The 22,878-nt window shown below is 35.5% G+C and overlaps 1 protein-coding gene across 1 annotated transcript; it reads left to right on the top strand.

Annotated features, from left to right (window-relative positions):
• Nucleotides 1–1,822: 1,822 nt before the first annotated feature.
• On the top strand, nucleotides 1,823–22,440 carry LOC111507246 (fork head domain transcription factor slp2). The gene is made up of 2 exons (XM_023162533.2): nucleotides 1,823–2,172; nucleotides 21,521–22,440. Exons 1-2 carry the CDS (start codon nucleotides 1,905–1,907, stop codon nucleotides 22,294–22,296), a joined length of 1,044 nt encoding a protein of 347 aa, XP_023018301.2. The 5' UTR covers nucleotides 1,823–1,904; the 3' UTR covers nucleotides 22,297–22,440.
• Nucleotides 22,441–22,878: the final 438 nt, after the last annotated feature.

Below are 22,878 nucleotides of genomic sequence, written 5' to 3'. Positions count from 1 at the left end.
TATTGAAAAAATCACTACGCCACTGGATTCAGAGTGCCTCTAAATAGGTGTGACCAAAATTTCATGAAAAAATATTCATTATTAACAAAGTTATGACAACTCAAAAATTCGAAAACTCACACAGCTAACAGTCACAATATATCATTTTTTTATGATTTCAACAATAAAGTGCCGCCAGATAAAAAAAAAATAGCGTAAATATTTTTAATGAAAATAATGGAATTACATTCACACAATTAAACTAACAATGAAGCAAAAAATTTTAATAAATGTAACTAATAACTAATTATTGAAATGTTTCGATTCAGTGCAACAATTGATTCTAACTCATATTCTAGCAGCCTCTACTAATCCACCACGTATTTCGATACATGTATCGTAGCGCTTACGAATGTTTCTAATTACGTTCATTAGTTCTTGAGGGCTAATATCTGCACATACCTGTCGAATTCTTGCACAAAGTTCATTTCTATCTCTTGAGCGGTTTTTGTAAACCTTCCGTATGAGAAGTCCCCAGAGAAAAAAGTCCAAAACTGTGAGGTCTGGAGATCTGGGTGGCCACTCTATAAACGGACTACCACGGCCTATCCATCGGTTTGGAAAATGTTCGTTAAGCCATAGCCTCACAGCTCTGGCATAATGAACTGAACACCCATCTAACTGGACAATTAAATTTGATCGTTCATTGATTGGCAGCTCGTGAATAGCATCCCAAAACTCTGATGTGTTTAAAAATTCTAGAAACCTCTGCGCATTATTGTTTACCTCAAAAAAGAAAGGACCAATAATTCGTTTGTTCAATATCCCACACCAGATAATCACAAAGAACATTTTTTTTGTGAGTCCTAATAGAAAACAATTTCAAACAATAGTCAAAGTTTCAATATTCAATACAATAAGTTAATATTCATCTGAAGAAGGTACTATTATTTCCAACATAGTTTGTTGATGTCGATGAAAATTGGTCAGAGTATCTGGGATATCGACTCAATTTCCACAAATATCTACAGCAGTCTATCTATCCTTCTTCAGGAACTCTGTAGGTGTGTATTTAACAAAAGTATTTTTGTAAATCATCCCCTAAAAAAAATAACGCATATGGCCACCGCAGTTCATCATGAATCAATTGTGACGTGGAGACCCTTAACCAACAGTAACTACAATTTTTGCATCAGGACTGCATATTTCATTTATGTATTGTTTTGCAGAGAATATACAAAAAAAAAATGTTATAAGTAGAACGTCAAGTTAATTTATCTTCACCTATAGGTAACAAACATTGAAATGTAAGATCTCGTTAGTCCTTAGCTCGCACAAATTTCGACTTCTGAGGGTTGTCGTTCGTAGGGGTGCGATAGCTGGTTAACGGAAAAAAATATTTTAACATTTTTAAACATATAAAAATATCTGAACAGGTTTTCTCATTTAACAAGAAATATCCATAAATCAAATTTTCCTTGTTAGTTTCCTGAAAAACCGCGATTATACGTGATAACGAAATTCATAATGACACTGACACAAGATTGATATGCATAATAAAGACCATTGAACCCTACCGATGTTAACAATGGCGGGTCGTATTATTAAACGTGTTTTATAATGTTACCACTTTGTGTACTAATATACGGCATAATCATTAATACAAACACGTACGGTAGTGAAGTCTTCTATGCCATTTCGAAACCACACCCTCCGTCTGTCGGCAAACAAGCAGTAGGCCGGCCTTATTATACCACTCTCGGTGCTTTCATTGGCCGATAAATGTGATAAGGCGTCTCTCGACCTTTATGAAACCCTAGAGTGAACCAATCTACCCAAAATAATGATTAGTCGCATTACATACGTGGAAGTAGTCAGTGTCCAGAGTAATAAAATTGTCTTATACATTTTGTGATAATGCAAATATGGTGGTATCTCAGGGATCCATAACAGTACCGTGTAAAATGTCACACACACCCCTCAAGTCTTTCACCATAAACTCTATATTACCCGAAACACTTCTTGATATGCGTACTGGCAGGTCAAAACCGGAAGACGACTGTTTTATGAAGGAAGAAACTGTATCTGATACTGAAGTGAGTGATTGTGAATCAGATCTAGACGTCACAGCTACAACACCACCGTTGGATTGTTCAAACAAGTGTGGTGAAGGCGACGAATGTGAAAAAGAAGGTAATAACTATATGTATGATGGTAACAAGTATTTAGCATATTAAGTACCCTTTCGAATTTCGAATTTTCAAGTTAGTCAAAAACAGTTTCTTCTGAAACACATACCTTTTTAAATCTGAAAATTTTGCTTGAATTACTCTTTCCTCAAGTTCGAATTAGATATACCTAATCCTCATTTTTTGCACATGATTTGTAAACAGAAACGAAAAATTTCACTTCAATTCCTAGCTTATGAAAATATTTATATGGGTACCTAAGCCATTTCTGACAGGGTGTGTCATGAATAATGGGACGGTCTCTAGTGCCTAGACGAAATATCAGAAGATGTTTTATAGACGATGCAGGTCACTTGCAGGCATACTATTAAATAACTTTTCTTTATGCAAGGTGTTTTTGGAAAATGTAGGTATCTAAGAAAATCAAAGTTATGTTTTTTAGATGGAACATCTCAATTCTTTTCACAGAGGACTTTCATTACGGTTATCCATTACTAAATGCAGTTAATTTCCAGATAATGCATTTTTTTTTGGAAAATCAGAAATATAATTTTCTGGGATTTGCTTCAAAAGTGTCTCTTCAGTATATCTATTCTTCTATCCAATTCGAGGTACTTTCTCGAATATTAATAGATGAAAAATATGCCAATTAAAATTCAAACTTTGTTATCAATGTTACTTTAACTTCGATCGTCTATACAACCTTCGAAGTATGAACGAAAACGTTTGAATACTGTTTTAAACACATTTTTATACAACTACGTAAATATCCATGTATCTTTCATTGAGGTTTTCGAGTTTTATTGCGAAACATTTGATTGGATCTCCTCTGGCTATCATTTATTCGAAGTCATGAATACACCTTCGATAATAATGAAAGCTTATAACGTATATATAACGGAATTGGCCGAGACTTGATGAAAATCCCACAACTAACATATTCAAAAAACACTTTATTGTGAGATTTTCATTAAACGTCTATTGTTGGTCTTCAGGGCGGTAAATTCGGGGTATATCTACTTCGTTTTTTATACATTGGTTAAAAAATCATATGTTTTGTGTCATTAAAGCACATCGTAGGATAAGTTTGAAATACCAAATGGCCAAAAAACATTTAGTGAAAATCTCACAATAAAGTGTTTTTTGAATACCAACGTTTAAAGTGGATATGGTTTTAACCATAGGAGAGTGTTTCCAGAATTGCTTGTTGACATCTAGATCATATACGCTCAGAAGTAGCTAGATCAGTAACGTCCACGTAAGGAGGTTTTCGAGAGATTGTTGCAGATAATTAGTTAATCTGCTTCCGGTGTTCATCCGAAACAAGAAAGAGGACCCGAAGTAACTGGAAATGAAGACATCGAGCACATAGTTCTGGAGGAGAATCCAAACGTAAGCTCCAGAAAATTTCAAATTACCTACACTGGGTCAGTCCAGCGCCAGAAGAATCTTGTGTGAACACAAATATTATCCCTATCGCATACAGCTTCATCAGGAATTTGCTTATAGTCATGACTTTCAGCATCGAATTGATATTTGTTTATGGGCAAGTGAATGAGCAGGTTGAATGAATTTTTTTTGACTAAGTATCTATTATTCACAAATTGAATCTACATTTAATAATGATAGTGGCCTCGTGAATAGGCATTACAATTTTCATCAACGTGACACAGAAAACATGCAACATCTATCATATCATCATCTACACTCCATACTAATATTATAAATGTGAATGTTTGTGATGATGTATGTATGTATGTTTGTGGCCCTTTCACGTCTAAACGACTAAACGGATTTCGATGAAACTTTTCACAAATACAGCTTATATATCAGAATAATCTATAGGCTACAACTCACAAAGGTTTTGTGTAATTTTGGTCATAATATAAAGATAAGTATTGAGAACTTCGGAAAAATTCTTGCTCCCTGAGAGCTATATTGATATGCGTTGCATATACCTTTCGAGTAACATGCAGATAATGTACCGTAAGATTGTTTATCTTAAATAGTAGCTACCTCTTATGTGGTAGCCACTATAGGTATGCAAAATACTGAGCCATAAATACAATTAATTTGGATAACTTTTTGACAATGCACATTTTAGAATATCTGTCATATTCCTATGAAAGTTGATAAAATTGTCGTTTTAAATATTCAATAATGGTTAACTTTGTCTTTTACACTAAGTGATTTGGACGAATCGTTTAAAAGTTATCACAATGAGATTAACTTGACGCAACACAGTAGGTCATTGCGCGTCGCGTCTACTGTAAGACGACGAGGGGACGATGCGCGGGGTAGAGTGGCGGTCTAAACAATGAAGCGCGATCACCAAGAATGCGACCCGAACGCGGGCAGACGTGGTTGACAGTTGTGATAGTTTTGCTAATTTCTTCATAGGTAACATAATTCGATTCTCAAAGCTATTCACTACTTAATGTAGTTGGCATATTTTTTCAGCAAATATTTCGGCAAATATTGTAACTATTTGTTCAAAATGGTCTGTCACGAAACTCAATTTGACAAACCAAATTCCACGTGGGCAAAGCTGCGGGCTTATGAATAGTTTCAAAAATGCCACCGCGCATTGTCCACCTTCGTCTTACAGTAGGCTCGACGCGTATTGGCTTACTGCGTTGCATCAAGTTATTCTTATCTTGATAACTTTTAAACAATTCATCCAAATTACTTGGTGTAAAAGACTAAGTTCATCTATATGGAATACTCATACGACAATTGTATCAATTGTTATAAGAATTTGATAGATTTTCTAATATGTGTGTTGTAAAAAAAGTTTCCAATTTAATTTTATTTATGGCTCAGAGTTTTGCATATAGTGGCTACCACATGAGAGGTAGATATATGTTATCATGGACTTTCATTTAGAACTATTTAAGATAAATAATCTTACGGTATATTATCTGCATGTAACTCCAACGGTATAGGCAGCGCACGGCAAGATAGCTCTCAAGGAGCAAGAATTTTTCCGACTCCCTTAATACTTATCGTTATATTATGACCAAAATCACACAAAACCTTTGTGAATTGTAGCCTATATGTTATTCTGATGTATGAGCTGTATTATGCAAAGTTTCATCTGAATCTGGAGCCACAAACATACATACATACATCCATCCCCACAAACTTTCACATATATGTATAATAGTATACATGAGATAATAGTCATTTCGGAATTTTCTATATTTACAATTCAGTAACTTTAGGTCGTGGATTCACGAATTTTTCTATGAAAAAGAGCTGGCAGAGCTATTTCGATCTGCCATAAGTCTCAGCAGGAGTTTTGAATTACGAATTCATTGTTGGATTCAACAATGCAATTATAATCACCTGAGCATAATCAAGCATATTGACATCTTATCATGTGAAAACACCATATAGGATTGACAGAAATATCTTACTTATGCAAGATGAACAAGTGTCTGTTGTTGGAACACAAGTGATCTAATTTTTGAAAGACAGAAAAAGGGGGTTTCTCAGTCTACCGTTAATGTTGTAGCTTGGCATTGCAATAGGGCATCCTGGATGAGGGAAGTTTGAGGTTCATGTCGATGTTTCGTGGTCACTTTTGATGAGATATTACGTTCATCAAACATTTTGAAAACTTAAACAGTGATGAGATGACAGACAATGTTCAACTTTTCCATTTATCACTTCTTCGGTCGGTCGGTAGCCGGTGGGTACTTTGTTCACTCACTCGAATCGACCGCCGTGTTGGTCGGTGGTTCAAGCCCCAGGCTGAACGATCGATTTTCACTTGCTAGGAATCACACGTCAAAAGATAAGACCTCGTTAGCCCGACTTCTGAGAGTTGTCGTTCGTAGGGGTGCGACAGTTGGTTAACGGAAAAACAGATTTTGAACAGATTTTTTTTCTGGGAGGCTAAACTCAGCAAAGTTATCGTCAATGGATAATAGACAATAAAAGGAATTTTAAAGGTTCAAATATTAGGTGTTGAGTCCAGAATATATCAATAGTATTCTGAAAAAGCGGAAACAGGCCATCAAAACTTAAGCATATGAGGGAACAGTTTTCAAGTTTGCAATATTTGTAAAAAAGTCGTTCCATCGAAAATTTGGAATAATAGTATGAAATATTCACAATAGGAATCACATGTTCAAAGGTACGACCTCGTTATTTCTTAGCTCGCACAAGCTTCGACTTCTGAAAAGATAGTTTAAACATAACATAACATATTCCGTGAGTTCAACAAGCTCAATGTTGAATAGAAAATTTGCACTGTTAATGAAAGTTAATGTACATCGAGAGTAGAGAGAAAAAATTTTATTTCTGTTGTGTACGAGAATTCAGTGTCTGTTTTGGATTCATTCTACACCAATTGTCCCTTTGAGTGAATTCTGTTAGGAATATGCATACTTACTTCCAATTGTATTCATATTTTATTGGGCTAATCATGATAGTCATGGGAAGTCGATAAGTTGTAACTGGTTTTTAAACACCTATTTTTCGTCTGCTAAGAAATCATGAGACTTGTATGAGCAAAGGATCAATAAGGTTCACCACATTGGTCACCCATTGATTCCCCAAACAATTACTCTGTCTACTGAATTTAATATACATATCTGTTTGAAAAATCTGTTTAAAATCTGTTTTTCCGTTAACCAGCTGTCGCACCCCTACGAACGACAACCCTCAGAAGTCGAAACTTATGCGAGCTAAGGATTAACGAGGTCTTACCTTTTAACGTGTGATTCCTAACACGGGTTGGACGATAGCAAGTGAAGATCGATCGTTCAGACTAGGGCTTGAACCACCGACCAACACGGCAGTCAATTCGAGTGAGTGAACAAAGCACCCACGCCGAACCGCTTGGCTACCGATATGAAAGAACCAAATAAATAATAATAATAATAATATATTTATTTGCTCACATATAAGACAAGTAGCAGAGAAATACATTGCAAATAAATATCTTTCAATCCACGGAAACAACATATGTTACTTGTGTGTGGTGTAATAAATAAGGAATATACATATATACAGATATAGGTACATATATTCACATATATCAAAAGCTTAATCTAAAATGTATACAATGTAAAGAATAAAATTATTGGAGAATGAAACAAAACAAAGTGATGTGGTATTGTCTAAATTATATATAACTAAACTGTGGTGGAATAAAATAAAATGCAATGCACAATGAATACATGCAGTTTCATCAATGATTAATGAAAAGTCTCAGCGGAACCATATTTGACTTGTTGAATTTCAGATTTACACCCAATTGTACACAGAATTGTATGAAATGGACATCTAATTACTCTAGTCAAATATTTCGCAAATTCTTGTGCGAGGTATGTGCGTATGTATTCATTTAATGAATGTTTCAATCGACAATACGACCCAAGGGTTTAAATATTTTTTGGTAAAGAATTATACACAACGGAGCCCAAAAAAGGTAAGATTTTTGCCCTATTGACTTGTGTGCAAATGGTGCTATGTACCTGTTTTTATTTCGAGTGGCGTAGTTATGGCTTGGCCTACACAATGTTTTTTTTCCACATATTGATTCAATACCAGTGACTTGTAAAACAGCTGTCTAGGATCAAATACTCCTGATTGATGATAAGAATAATCTCACAATTTAGTATATTCACAGACACAGACTCTGATTAAGGTTTTTTTAATTTCTCCGTTGAATCTGCATATATAGTTGTCAATTTGGTTAATTTCATTTCACTTTTATGACTCCGTTAGGACGTAGACACTTTTTTTAACTCTAAATTATAACCATATACGAGTATGTTCTCTTCACAGTCATCATGTCTCTTTTTTTTATTTGTCTCTTTTAATTTTTTTTGTTTGAATCTGTTTTTCCGTTAATCAGCTGTCGCCCCCATACGAACGACAACTCTCAGAAGTTGAGAAATTTGTGCGAGCTGAGGACTAACGAGGTCTTACCTTCTAACGTGTGATTCCTAACACGGTCATTGAAATTGTTTTTAGGTTCATACTTCCAGCAATTCTCCTTTGTTCTTTGTCTTTTTCTGTTTTTATGAACACCTCATCACTTCTCCTGATGTGAAATTTTCAAATGGAATGGGGTAGCGTGTGATATCGCCTTTGAGGATGGTTTCAATTCTCTATTCAGAAATATAGCATTCTTTGATTTTTGGACTTGGATTCTCAAGAAAAAAGTATCTGCTCCAATTGACTAGTCTATTAGGTATCTTGTTGACATTTAATGTCACAAAACTATCAGATGTTACTTTTTTGAGAAGATAACTGATAGACTCTTAAATCGTAAAAGGTACACGACTCGAGGGCTGTTTGTTTGTATGAAATAAAATTACTTATTTCTCAGTATTCAAGTCCAAAAATCAGGAAGTGTTTTATTGCTGTGCAATATATTTATTTTAGTACTTTGACTATTTTTCTGATGCTAATATCCTGCCTCAGGCAACTCTTATTCAATTCATCCACTATTGATTCAGCAAATACCAGCAATTTTACCCTCATTATATACAAATGAAATTTCTTTTTCAACTAGAATTAATCAATCATCATTATTGAAAATCTATTTGATAGATACTCCCATATGTGGTAAACATATATATTTTTCTCTTGTGCTTCCTTCATGATATGTTTACACAATATTCACAAGATTCGAGTATTTTCGTCAATTTTTCCCACCATTTTTCTATTCACTTTGGAATATATTTCCTTTTAGGTGTAGATAAACTTCTAGCTCTTCGGTAAATCGTTGTGCTGTTTTGTTTCGTTCTTCTGCATTGTTTTGATTTTTCCCCAAATTTTCGCCTTTTTCCATGTCTTTTAATTCCATGTCTATTCACTCTCAATTGTTGCACCGAGTACTATTTCCATTGAATACCTAGTTATTTGTTTTCATGATGCCTTCGAAACTTGAAATAGGGCGATCAAAGAATGTAAATTTCCATGGCCGGGGATAACTGTGTGAAAGCTATTTTTCTGTTTTTTTTTGGCAGTGGTCGGCAGGTTCTTATGTCTGACGTTTCGTCTACTACTGCGGTAGACATTATCGAAAGCGATGTGGTATTCGTCGCAGTACCGGAGTTGGTGCTTGAGTTGTTGTTCCTGTTATTCTGCACGAATTGACTACGATCATTGTATGCGACTCTAGTTTTTATATTACTTATCTTTGTTGGAGTGCTTTGGCTTCTCTTGATTCGATCACCTGACCTTGTTTGTGTATCTTTGAAGACAGATAGCCATATTTTATTATTGTTCATTACCCCTTTTTTCTATTGAAATTATCCCTGTGTTTTTGAATTTCTATTGCTTCTCTATATACTTTTGGATAGTTATTTTGAGGTTTATCGAGTATTACTACATCTTCGAGTGTTATAATGTACTTGCCTTCTTTGTTGAGAACATGTTCGGCTACAGCTGATTAGTCGGTCTGTCCAAGTCGACAATTTCTCTTGTACTTGTGATGCACTGTTTGGTACCTTTGGTGTAGTAATGAATATTACAGGAGTTTTTTCCAACACCAAACCGTTATTTTATGCCTTAGATTCAACCGTGTAGGGCTTTTTCGTCTCTGGTTTTGGTGAGTCATCACTTGAGCGCAAACGTTTGCTGACCTGCTCATGTTTATTTTTCCACCTGATTCTGCGTACGCAGCTCTAGAATTTGGTGCAAGGCGGTTTCATAAGGTACCCCACTCTTGAGGAGACGACTCAGTCGTTTCCTGGCTGCACCACCAAACCTTTTTTTAGGTTCAGTTATTGGATTAGAAGTTGGAGAGTTGAGAAGCTCTGGCTCCTGATCTAAATTTACAGGGAGGTCAGTTGAGGTCATGAGCTCGACATCCATCTCCTCTGTAGACTCGCTCTTGATTTAAATTTACAGGGAGGTCAGTTGGAGTCGTAAGCTTGACAACTATTTAAGTTTACTCTGTCCATAAAAGTCCCACGAGTAGCTAGGGAAAGAAGATCAATCACGGCAGAGCCCCGCATTACCGTGACAAGGCGATGCTGAGACGAGAGGGCGCCTGGTATTTCGAAGGTTCCTTACAGACAGCTGATAGGCTCAGTGTCATTCATCTTCTTGGCACGGATACACACGCCTTATGATTGAGCCATTGTTGAGATGCATGCGTTGGGATAACAGAACCACAAGTGATTCTGTCATTCCCGTATCCAGCGGGGTTACGTGGAAGCAGGCATCCGGTGGCCGGTTTGCTCAACCCCCACATTCCAAGCTAATGCACTCGCCAAAAACAGCACGCACAGTGGTTCAGGCAGTGAAAGACGAACAAGAATAGCCAACTCGCCAGAGAGACGGGTACCTATACTTTCTTTTCGTGTTTCAATGTAGACCGACCGGCAGCTATACAAGGAATCCGATACCCCGGGTGTTGCTAAAGATTTTTCGGCGTCCTTAACTGACCTCAGACTCTGTCTGGTAGTTTTTTGTTGGCCTAAATATTGGTTTCACGTCGCCAAAGTAACCCCAGATAGGCTGGTCAAAAGAAAATATTTTCTTTCCTATGTTAAAAATGTGACAGACCAGATTGGGGGAGATGTTTAGAGAAGCACAAAACACCAGGCACTGACATTATCTCATTCGAAGTTTCAGTAATACCCGATTGAAGTCAAAATTATTATCCAAGGGAACCTATATAGAGAGGTAATAGAAATTCAAAAACACAGGGATAATTTCAATAGGAAAAAAAGGCAATGAATATCAGTAGTATCTGGCTACCTGTCTTTGAAAGTACACAAACAAGGTCAGGTAATCCAATCAAGAGAAACCAAGCCACGCCCACCAATGATAATGTAAAACTAGGGTCAAAAAGCAGCATCGTAGTAAATGCATTCGGAACAACGGAAACAACAGATCGAGCACCAACTCGGCCACTGCGACAGTTACCACATCGCATTTGATGATGCATACCGCAGTGGTAGACGAAACTTCAGGATAGGAACCTTGAGACCAGGGTAAAAAAAAACTGGAAATAGCTTTCACATAGGTATTCCCTGTGTTCCTTGCTAATATTCCAATATGTAAGGGTCTTGATCTACATGAAAAAATAATGATAGGTTGCTATAGGAACTATGATCCAAAAGTGTTCCGTTACGAAAATACGTGGTGTAAAAGTTTTAATAAAAAAAATGGAAATTATTCAATATTTCCAAAAAACTTCAGGAGATTTCAGTAATTCTTGATAAACAGTGACAGTTGATGAAAGTTGATAGTTTTCGATAAAAAAATGTCAACTTCAACAGTGGCGTGGGTACGGGAATTTTATTCGGTATCCTTGAAGGAAAAATAATACGCCTAGGTATTTTTCCAAATGAAATTCATTGTTGACATCGCCGTTTGATTTGTGATAAAAAAGTCACCTTGAGTTTTATTCTCACAATACGACGTTTATGAGACCTAAAAAACCCTCATATTGTTCGAGAAATTATTTAAACATTGTATTGAATTGAATTCGATCTTACTTAATTTTTTTAATAAGTTAGGAAGGTATATTTGATAACTCTGCACATTTTTCGTTACAAAAACAATTCTACAATTCAACAGTGGCATGCGTTCTGCCATAAACACTGCTATTAAATTACTTTTGAATCCTCGGTTCAATTTCCAACAAACAATTCCTCTACTTTTTTCTGTGACAAGCCGTTTTTTTCAGTGAAAATATAAAAATCCTTGTTTAATCGAAGAACTTCATTGAACTCGATCACACTTCAGCTTTCGATTCACCTCATATACACATTTCATTTCGTCAATATACAATGAATTTAGGTGAAATTATCCTCTTCATTATTACAGTTTGATGCATTTAATGATGGTAAACGGAGAGTAAGCTAGACGCTAGACGCTAGAAGTTGAAAATTCCATGACAAATGGACAATATCGGGCTTATTAGTGTGTATGAGCATGAGGGTGGGAATTGAATAGTTTCAATAAATTCGGCATTTCTTATTCCCCACAATGGATTCAGTATCCCTCGGAGCGTAAAGTAACACTGGTGTCTCGTCAATATCGTAAATGTGACGTGAATGGTAATGAAGCACTCTGATACTGGACACGCTCACAATAAGTGTAAATGCCCTCATTGGCATTAGTGTCAGGAACGTCTATACGGCAAGCCATGATGAACCTTCCGACTTCAGCCCACTTGACCTGAGGAGAGCAAGGATCAGTTGTCCATGGCTTACCGGTTGTCGGGGGAAGCACAATTTCTGAACTGATGACTTGGAATGCAAACTCTTTTGAAGATGCATCATTTTTCAAGTCTTAACGTCGAATTGATATAGATCCTCTCGAGTGCACTCCACTACTCCAAACGAGTAGAGTGAGATTAGAACAGCAAAAATATTCATAGCAGAAACTTTCTTTTTTCACGATACTTGCAGATACTTGCGCAGATAGTTATTCATTGCCGTTACCTTTGTGATTGCATTGTTTCAGCTCGAAGTGAATATACGTCACATGGAACGCTCATTTGGAAAAAGATTTACACAAAGCCAGACTGTCCCTATGGACATGTCTCAGGATTTGTGGTAGAACTTGGGGTTTAGGTCCCAAACACATCCATTGGATTTATGTGATGATTGTCAGACCAATGATCACTTATGGTGCAATTGCCTGCTGGCCAAAGGCTCACAGAAATCGGCCCAAGCTAAGCTCTCTGGCAAGGGCAACCGCACACTACAGACTTTTTATCGGCCGATAGTTTAGTCTGGTTGGGTTGGGTGGGGGCACACTACTCAAACAAAACTGTTCGGTTCGGTGCGGGTGCACAGACCACCAACTGAAAAGTCTGAACAGTTGTTGATGTATATAATATTTTGGCGCGTTGTATTGAAAGTATTGAAGAATTTTATCGAGGAAAGCTTGTTTTTTTCTGTCTTCAGCATCCATTTCACCGCATGCAGGAACAACAATTGCACAAACCTCATTCCATAGTTTCTTTTTAATATTAACATCGAAATATTCTTTTAATGTTTTATTATGTAATGCAGCTCGCCTTTTAACATATATCATATATCAACAATGGAATGTAGAGTGAGGAGTCTGCAGGCACCGAATGTTTAGTGAGTTTGCGCACTCTCATAAACACACTGATTAGAACTGGGCCGATAGTTGTCCAACTTTGTAATTGAATCAGAATTGGGAAGCCTATCCAACTTGTTTATGATTATTTAGTCGGCCGACTGGAATCGCTTAGATGTGCGGACTCACATTACGATTCTATACTAATAAGCATCCAACTTAACTATCGGCCGATAAAAAGTTTGTAATGTGCGCTTGCCCTTACAGAGACAGGCTTGTCTGGCCATCAGTGGTGCCATCAGAATCACACCATCAGCGGACATGGTGGTCCTTCTAGATCTACCTCCTTTCTACATTTTACTGGAAAGAGATGCTAGATGGACTGCATATGGACAATTGCGCAAATTAATTTAATGCAGAGTGCAACAGACTGTTGGTTAACACTGGAAGTCACAGCATTCTGGAAATGACCTCTAACATTATGCCTCCAACTGTCAACTACGAACTGCCTTATAAAGTACTGTTCCTGAGTAGACAGGACTGGATCCTTCGGGAGAAAGAAATATTAAGAGCAGAAAGTTGTTAGCTCATAGATGGTCATAAACACCTTCCGGTTCTGGTGCAGGTGTTTTCAGTCGCAAATGATGAGAACATACCTTGTGCCTGTCCCGCTGGGGACCGAATCAGGTTTTTAGATTTTGACAGAGACGTACTCTTACCATCTGACCTGAAAGACCACTCACCATACAAACTAATAGCTTCGTTAAGAAGTTGGGTTCATTTGGTCGATTGTGAATAGGTGTTAGCCACAATAAGCCGTTGCGGGTTGCGGTGAAGGGTCAAATAGACCCACTCACTTTGGACCTATCCTAACCGAACCTATGTATACGTCTCTCCGGCATCCAGATGGTGCAAGATGCTTCCCTCAACGAACTGCACATTCTCTCCGTAAATCCAGCATCACCTTTTTCAAGATGTTGTACATTTATTTATCCCGAATTTCATTCCGATAGCATGCGTGTACTCTTCCACCACTCTCAAGGGCTAATGAAGACCCATTTCTCCAGAGGCACAAAGTTCAAGATCGTCCATATAAATTATATGGACTGCCTCCGGATTCCGGGGTCGTGCCAGTTATACCTTCAAGTGCTTCTTAGAGCAACAGATAATGGCAATTGTGGAATGCAGAAAAAAAGGGACTGAGGGAATCGCCCTGAAACACACCTCTTCTGAAAGTGACCCATTCTGTTTAGACTCTAGCCTGTACAAATGTTATAATTTTCTGATGGAATACGCATTTCCCAGTTTTGAATTGTTTTTTCAGAAGAAATGAAATCGAAATAACAAATTCATTATTTCTTTCGAAGTTGAAAACAAGTATTACGAAATAATATTATTGGAATGATTCACATAAAAAATCAAATCTAAATGATTTTGTTGAAGAAAAATATACTTGAAAGCTTTTATATGTCAGCCAGAGGGTTGAGGATCGCCAATCATTGAGCTAACTTATATCTTGATAAATTATGTATGTATAGGACCAAATTTTCATCTCAAGGCAGAGCCCAGAGTTTCAGACATCATCAGTTTTCACATTTTATACAGTCCCGTTTTCAAATAAACTATGTTTGAACGAAACAACAAAAAATATGAGAAGGAAATTAAAGAAATATCTCAAACACAATAAATTGAGTTCAGATATATTGGAAAATGATAAATAGGCCTTTCATGTCCAGTCAGGTTTTCTAAGAGGTCCTTTAGACCACAGTCACACTCATAATTTGTATTTTGATTCACAACAATAAAAATTTCAAACCAGTGTCGCTGAAATTTCATACATCTTTCTTTCTCGAAATATCTGTCAAAATATCCCAAAAAATTACTTCTCATGTCTTTAATATTTTGTCTTGATTTCAGTCAAAAACAAATTTATTCAACAGTTAATTTTCTGAAACATAAATGATAGTTTATTTCTTGAAAATACAGAAAACAGACATTCAGTTGCCTATCAGAAACAGTCTAGGCAGGAATCATGAATGAAATATGTATACAGTTACTTCTTTTAAATTGATTACTTCATTCCTTTCTTTGGAAGATTCCCACATTTTTTTCTATCATGATGGATAGTCACTCCTGATAATATAACCCTTTCAAATGAAATATATAATGTTGCGGTATCTGCAAAATGGCCGACGAAACAGACAAACTTATTTGTGCTGAGCTAAATAACCTGACAAAAAGTGAGATATTGAATTTATTTGTGAATAAAATAGTGCCTGCCGATAATGTGACTATAATGAATTAGTGAAAGAGTTTATCTGAGATCGTTGTGAAAAATCAAAAGATGATTTAGAAACTCGCCAAGACTCGGACCTAACCTCCAATGGAGAGTGTCTTCGACGAAAATGCGAAAATGCGAACAGTAAGTCGAGAATGCCAAATACTGAGACAACTTGTTGAACATCTCGAAAAACGAATCCGCCATCAGAAAATTATTTTTAATTTATCACAATGTAAACAATCTCCCGAAAATATGAAATCGACATCTTACAGTGATACGAAAACTAAACTAAACTACAACATCAATCCAAAAGAGAATACTGTTATTGACCTACGAGTTCCATCTACCAGAAATTCATATTCCAAAGTTCTCAAAACATATGAGCCTGTGTCAACATTGGAGAATTCTACTAACAAAATCAATACAAATGTAAAAAACCAACAAAACTCTCCACACCCGACAAAAGCAACAAAAAACAATAGAGGTTCAACGACCTACCAAAACAGCCAGAAACGAAAACAAATCATGTCATATGGAAAAACAGTTCAGGAGTAGGTAATCAAAACGGTACCGAAATTAGGTTATCTTCATGTATACAGGATGTCACCAGAAGAAACAGCGGAATCTCTCAGCAGTTTTTTTGAAAAAACTGCACCTGCCATCAAGTTCACATGTGAGAAGCTAACAAAAAAAGATAATTCAACATCATCATTCAAAGTGTCTTTTCCAATATCGAACATGAAATATGTCTACGATCCTGAAATATGGCCTTACTAATGTGCAGTATGATGTTTCACATTTCCAAAAAACTTGGGTTCGGAGCCAACTCGGCTCAACAGATACCAGCATAGACCACAACCCATTTCCAGGTGACCAAAAGGATATTCCATCTTCGTTGAGTATTTTTAGCATTATCATACAGTGCATTTCAAATAAACTCGACTTAATTGAATGTTTTCTGAACGATCATGACTTCACATTTTTGCTATTCAGTGAACATTGGCTTGGAAAACTAAATATTGAGAACATTTCAATCAATAATTTCAAACTGATAAATTACTTCAGCCATAGTGATCATATACATGGTGCGAGTAGTAATTTTCGGTAGGAACGATTCGAAAATCTTATTCGATTTATTCAGCTCAAATGAAATGTCCTCGTTAATTATAGATTATACCCGTATATTCACAACAAAAACATTAACCAACTATTCTTCCACAGACTATGTAGTTTCAAACGTGCCTAACCTTATAAAAACCAAAAATTTTGACCCTGGTCTCTCATATCACTACGGACAAATAACAGAGTGTCAGCTCATCTTAAGTGAAGAGAAACCAATTGAACCAACACGACACACCTATATAAAAATCACGGAAAACTCTCTGAACGAATTTAAATTCCATCTCTCCCACTCAGATTTTAACATCGACTTCTCAGAAGATATAAATATTATGTTCGATAGCTTCTTGGAAAACTACTTGTGGTGTTTCAACTGTTCATTCGTGGAAAAAACGCACGTAGTACAAAATAAATCAATTACCAATAAAATAATTCAATTTCCAGAAAATCTGACTCAAAACAGAAAAAACCTCCGTAACATAGATTGGCTACGCAAAAGGGTACCAGATAAACACATTAAAAATAAATATAAAGAGCTCAAAAAAGAGGTTGGAGAACAGATCGCGGATGAAAAAAAAACCTTTTATGGTAAAATCATTGAAGCAGCACAAAACAAAACTAAAACGGTGTGGAAAATAGTAAATTCGTTCAAAGGCAAACAATCGAAAAATATCAAAGAAATAATCTATAATGGAAAAACCTTGACCCAACCGCTAGATATGGCCTCTGCCTTTGGCCACCATCTATCAACAACAGTTGAAGAAAAACTATTCAATCATTTTAGTTCAGAACTGTCAACGATCTGTACAGCAGGACAGAGCACATGCGAATTCATTGTTTTTGAACCTGTCATTGAGTGTGAAGTTGCGGAAATAATTCATCATTTAAAAAACAAGAAGTCTACCGGTCCGGATAAAATTCCAGTTTCAGTTATTAAAAAATCCGTATTAATTATTGCACCAACTTTAGCACATATTATTAACTCCTCAATCACCCAAGGGAAATTCCCTTCGAGCTTGAAGTTAGCCTCGGTGATTATCTAATATATAAAAATGGATGTTTGTTGGTTGGTTGGTAAGTGATAAACTTCTACATCGCTCAACCGATTCGTGATGAAACTTGACATTCATAAGTAATTTTTCATAGATAAGGTTTAGGCTATCGATTTTTCTGTAACTCGCCACTAGATGGCGCTGTAGAACAATTTTTTGAAAGCACTGTTCTATATCGCTGCGCACGCCTAAGTTCGTTGATTCTGATTCTGTCAAAACATTGGAACAGCAGCGATACAGCAACATAGTACTAGTGATCATATAGCATGGGGGAATGTTCTGATGTATGCCGACGACACAAGTATACTTGTTTCAGATATATCCGAAAATGAACTAAAACAAAAAATACAAATTATTCTTGAGAAATTCAAAAGCTGGTGCTTCAAGAATAGACTAATTATCAATAATAAAAAGACTGCTTGCTTAGATCACAACAAATATAGAACACCTCCAAAGGCAATTATATCGTTTGGGGAGCAATATATTAACATATCACACATCAACATACCACACAAAATTTCTGGGTACAGTCCTTGATCAACATCTCTCTTGGGATAAACAAATAGACAATGTTTGTTGAAAATTTAATAAAACTTTCTATATAATAAGCTCTTTGAAAAATTTTCTAGATTGCAAATCCCCCCTGAATGTGTATTATGCATTTGCCTATTCAGCTATTTCGTATGGCATAGTAGTATGGGGACAAGCTCAGGATACCCAACGAATTTTCATTCTTCAAAAAAGAATCGTGCGGCGCATTTACAATCTTTCCTACCAGACTTCCTGCAGAGAAACCTTAAAAAAATTATATTTTGACAGTTACGTGTATATACCTCATGAAGCTACTCACATATACTTTCATAAACAGGGAAAACCTCATCAAACATAGTGACAAGCATGATTATAACACCAGAAATAAAGATAATTTATGGATAAATGAATGTAAACATTCATTTTATAAAAAATCGCCAATTGTGGCATTGGCGTGAAGTGATCCACAGATTTCTGGCCACACATGCTGACGTAGAGGAAAATAAAAATCTGTGGTTGGGATACGAAATTATTAGCACCCGTACTAATATCTGTGGCTGGAAATACCTATTCACTATAGGTTGAACGTGAAATTATTAGGACTATTTGGTGTAAAACTTTTTTATAGAATCTTGAGTAGATTGACGCGTTGATAATCGTTTTCTCATCAACAATACAAATTTAGGGAAAAATAAAATTGGAAATATTAGACTTACTTTCCAATACCCAATATAAAAATGATATCCGATGATGTGCGTCCATCAAAATCACACAACTTCCATAGTTTCTTGAGTAGATTAACTTGGTGATGACAGTTTTCTTGTCATCTAAACAGATTTCAAAAAAGAAACTGTTGAAACAATCAGAATAATTTTTGAGATTCCTTGTATTCATGAAAATCACACAACTCCTATAGAATCTTAAGTAGATCAATACAGTGAAAACCATTTTCTTGTCACCCATACAGATTTCGAGAGAAAAATTGTTGCAACAATCAGACTCGCTTTTTAAAACACCTTGTAGAATTGTAACCAGAAGATGTGCGTTAATGAAAATTACACAACTGTTATAGAATTTTGGGTAGATTGATATAGTGAAAACCGTTTCCTTGTCACCCATACAGATTTCGAGAGAAAAATTGTTGCAACAATCAGACTCACTTTTTAAAACACCTTGTAGAATTGGAACCAGAAGATGTGCGTTCATGAAAATTACACAACTGTTATAGAATCTTGGATAGATTGATAGAGTGAAAACTGTTTTCTTGTCACCCATACAGATTTCGAGAGAAAAATTGTTGCAACAATCAGACTCACTTTTTGAAACACCGTGTGGAATTGAAACCAAATGATGTGTGTGCATAAAAATCGCACAACTCTTATGGGATCTTAGGAAGATTGATGTAGTGATAACAATTTTTATGTCAACCGAACAGATTTCGAAAACAAAAATGTTGAAACAATCAGACTCATTTTTTGAGATTCCTTGTGGAATTGGAACCAGAAGATGTGCGTTCATGAAAATCACACAACTCTCATACAATCTTGGATAGATAAACACAGTGAAAACCGTTTTCTGGTCACCCATACAGATTTCGAGAAAAAAATTGTTGCAACAATCAGACTCACTTTTCAAAACACCTTGTAGAATTGGAACCATATGTTATGCGTTCATGAAAATCACACAACTCTTTTAGAATCTTGGGTAGATCGATATAGTGAAAACCATTTTCTTGTCACCCATACAGATTTACAGACTCAAAATATGAGTCTGATTGTTGCAACAATTTTTTTTATCGAAGTCTGTATGGGTTACAAGAAAAAAGTTTGCACTCTATCAATCTACCTAAGATTCTATAACAGTTGTGTAATTTTCATGAACGCACATCTTCTGGTTCCAATTCTACCACGTGTTTTTAAAAGTGAGTCTAATTGTTGCAACAATTTTTCTCTCGAAATCTGTATGGGTGACAAGAAAACAGTTTTCACTTTATCGATCTACCCAAGATTCTATAAGAGTTGTGTGATTTTCATGAATACAAGGAATCTCAAAAATGAGTCTGATTATTTCAACAATTTCTTTTTCGAAATCTGTTTAGATGACAAGAAAACTGTCATCACCAAGTTAATATTCTCAAGAAACTATAGAAGTTGTGTGATTTTGATGGACGCACATCATCTGATATCATTTCTATATGGGTTATTGGAAAGTAAGTCTAATATTTACAATTTTATTATTCCCTAAATCTGTATTGTTGATGAGAAAACGATTATCGACGCGTCAATCTAGTCAAGATAACACCAAATAGTCTCAATAATTCCACGTTCAACCTATAGTGAATAGGTATTTCCAGCCACAGATATTAGTACGGGTGCTAATAATTTCGTATCCCAACCACAGATTTTTATTTTCCTCTACGTCAGCATGTGTGGCCAGAAATCTGTGGATAACTTCACGCCAATAATTGTGGCAGGTAGCTATTTCTACAATAAATTACCCACGTCATTGAAAAAAATTATATCCCTCAGGATGCTTCTATGACTTGAATGAATTCGCAACTCGAAGAGTGAAAGAAATGGTTATTCTCTTATACAATCCGTTTTTAATTTGTTTTCATGTTCATTCCTTTTTTTTCTATTTTTTATGTATGTATTTCTGTTGATGTGATTTTACAATGTGTATTTTTTTTCTTTATTTAAATTTTATTCTCATAGGTAAGTAGGTAAGAGTCCAAAGTATATTCGACCTTCCTGCAATCTGCGAGTTTGATGATTTCTGACAAATAGTCTTTATTAAACAAAATCTTTGATGGAGTCATGACCATCTCAGATAATTTTTTTTAATACCTGTGGTTTCAGAAGAGCAAATCATAACAAATTATACATTAATGCAATGAAAATGAGAAGCCTTTTTTTCTGTATAAAAAAACAATATGGCGCTCATAATATTCCGTATATTTCGGGAAATACTCGGAATTTTAAAAGTTTCAGAACAGTATTTTGTTGAGCATGAAAAAACGCAACTTTGCCACAATTTGAGCTTCAACGTATCTCCTGTGATTTAAGAGATCCCAATGGTTGGGGTCGAATTTGAATTACCTTGTATAGGTTACATTATTTGAACACTATATTTTAGAAAATCGAATTCAAAGGCAATTTTAAAATTGGTACTGACATCGCATTTGAACGAATATTTTTGTAGAATTACTTGTGTTTTTATGTGAATGATCATATTCAAAATCTTAAAATAATAAATTCAATCTGAAAAAAAATCTATTTCGAAAACAATTTTTTCTGAAGAAATGGTAGTACTTACATTGTGTTTTCATTTGTTTTCAGAGAAAATACCCAATGAAAAACCACGCTATAGCTACAATGCTCTCATCATAATGGCAATCAGAAATAGTCCAGAAAAACGATTGACCCTGAACGGAATCTACGAATACATAATGAAAAATTTTCCTTACTACAAAGAAAATAAACAAGGTTGGCAAAATTCTATAAGACACAATCTGAGTTTGAATAAATGCTTCGTTAAAGTACCTCGACATTATGATGACCCAGGAAAAGGAAATTATTGGATGTTGGATCCCTCCGCTGAGGACGTATTCATTGGAGGTACCACAGGAAAACTGAGGCGAAGATCTACAGCAGCATCAAGATCTAGATTAGCGGCATTCAAGAGAACTCTATCTCTTTACTCCCCTTTACCGTCCTATTATCCACCATTTTACCCGCCCTCTACAAATCTTATTGCCGCAGCATATTCTAGATTCAATCCCTATCTACATACCCCGAGTAGTCCCAGTGCTTTTCTTAGACCAACACCCATTCAAATTCAACCGCATAACTTTGCTGTTGACAAAAATTTAATAGCAGGCCCTACTATAGACATAACAAGTAATCCATTTTTGAGACCTCCGCACTCATTATTCGAAATTTACAATAATTTCAGACTTGCAACACCATCACAATATCCTCTTCAATTACCAATTCCAAGTTTATCAACAAATAGATCTACTATACCTTCTGCAAGTTGCTCGAGTTCACCCGATTCGAGGTCTCACCCCGAAGGACTGTTGAAACCGGTTACGGTAATAACAAGGAACAATTAGTGATTACCGGGTTCATGTTGAATGTATATATTATATTTCTGTATAAATTGTTTTTTGTAAAAATGATAAGTTTGTGTATATTCGTATTTTCGCAATATTAGAACGATATTAGTGAACAACAACTGTAAAATAAATAAAAAATAATTGTTGTATTTTTGGCATTTTTATTCAGAATATAGTATGATTTTCTGAGTTTTGGGTACATGAGAATCTGATATAGATTTGAAATTATTGAACATCGTTTAACTCATAGTAGGTTTTAGAAAATAAAATTGAGGTAAATTGGAAAGGACCTACTATTTTTGGTCAAGACTGTCATTCTGACTATTTGAAAATGATTAGTCATTATTACAAGCCAGATTTGATGAACATTAGTTTACAACTTTTCCCTATTTATTAAAAAGAATTTCTGATAAAGATAATAAAGATATGTGCAAATTGAATTCTGAGAAATTTCGACATTCGATTGTTCATTCAAAATGCCAGGGGACATTTACAAATGAAATAAATTTGCGTGATGTTTCAGAAAATATTTTGTTATTGAAAGTATTTGTTCATGGCAGTGAGTGTTTATAAAAGGAA

The sequence above is a fragment of the Leptinotarsa decemlineata genome, unplaced genomic scaffold (genome assembly GCF_025532065.1).
Source record: "Leptinotarsa decemlineata unplaced genomic scaffold, Ldec_3_MD MMD2_tig00026369_RagTag_RagTag, whole genome shotgun sequence".
In the NCBI taxonomy this organism is placed as follows: domain Eukaryota; kingdom Metazoa; phylum Arthropoda; class Insecta; order Coleoptera; family Chrysomelidae; genus Leptinotarsa; species Leptinotarsa decemlineata.
The sequence above is the reverse complement of the archived record's forward strand: the minus strand, read 5'-3'. Positions and strand labels throughout refer to the sequence as shown.

What these genes read in the sequence shown, in the direction of transcription:
- LOC111507246 (XM_023162533.2), top strand. Translation starts at nt 1,905, where the DNA reads ATGGTGGTATCTCAGGGATCCATAACAGTACCGTGTAAAATGTCACAC. An exon ending in CGACGAATGTGAAAAAGAAG is followed by an intron (nt 2,173 to 21,520) that starts GTAATAACTATA and finishes ATTTGTTTTCAG; the next exon opens with AGAAAATACCCAATGAAAAA.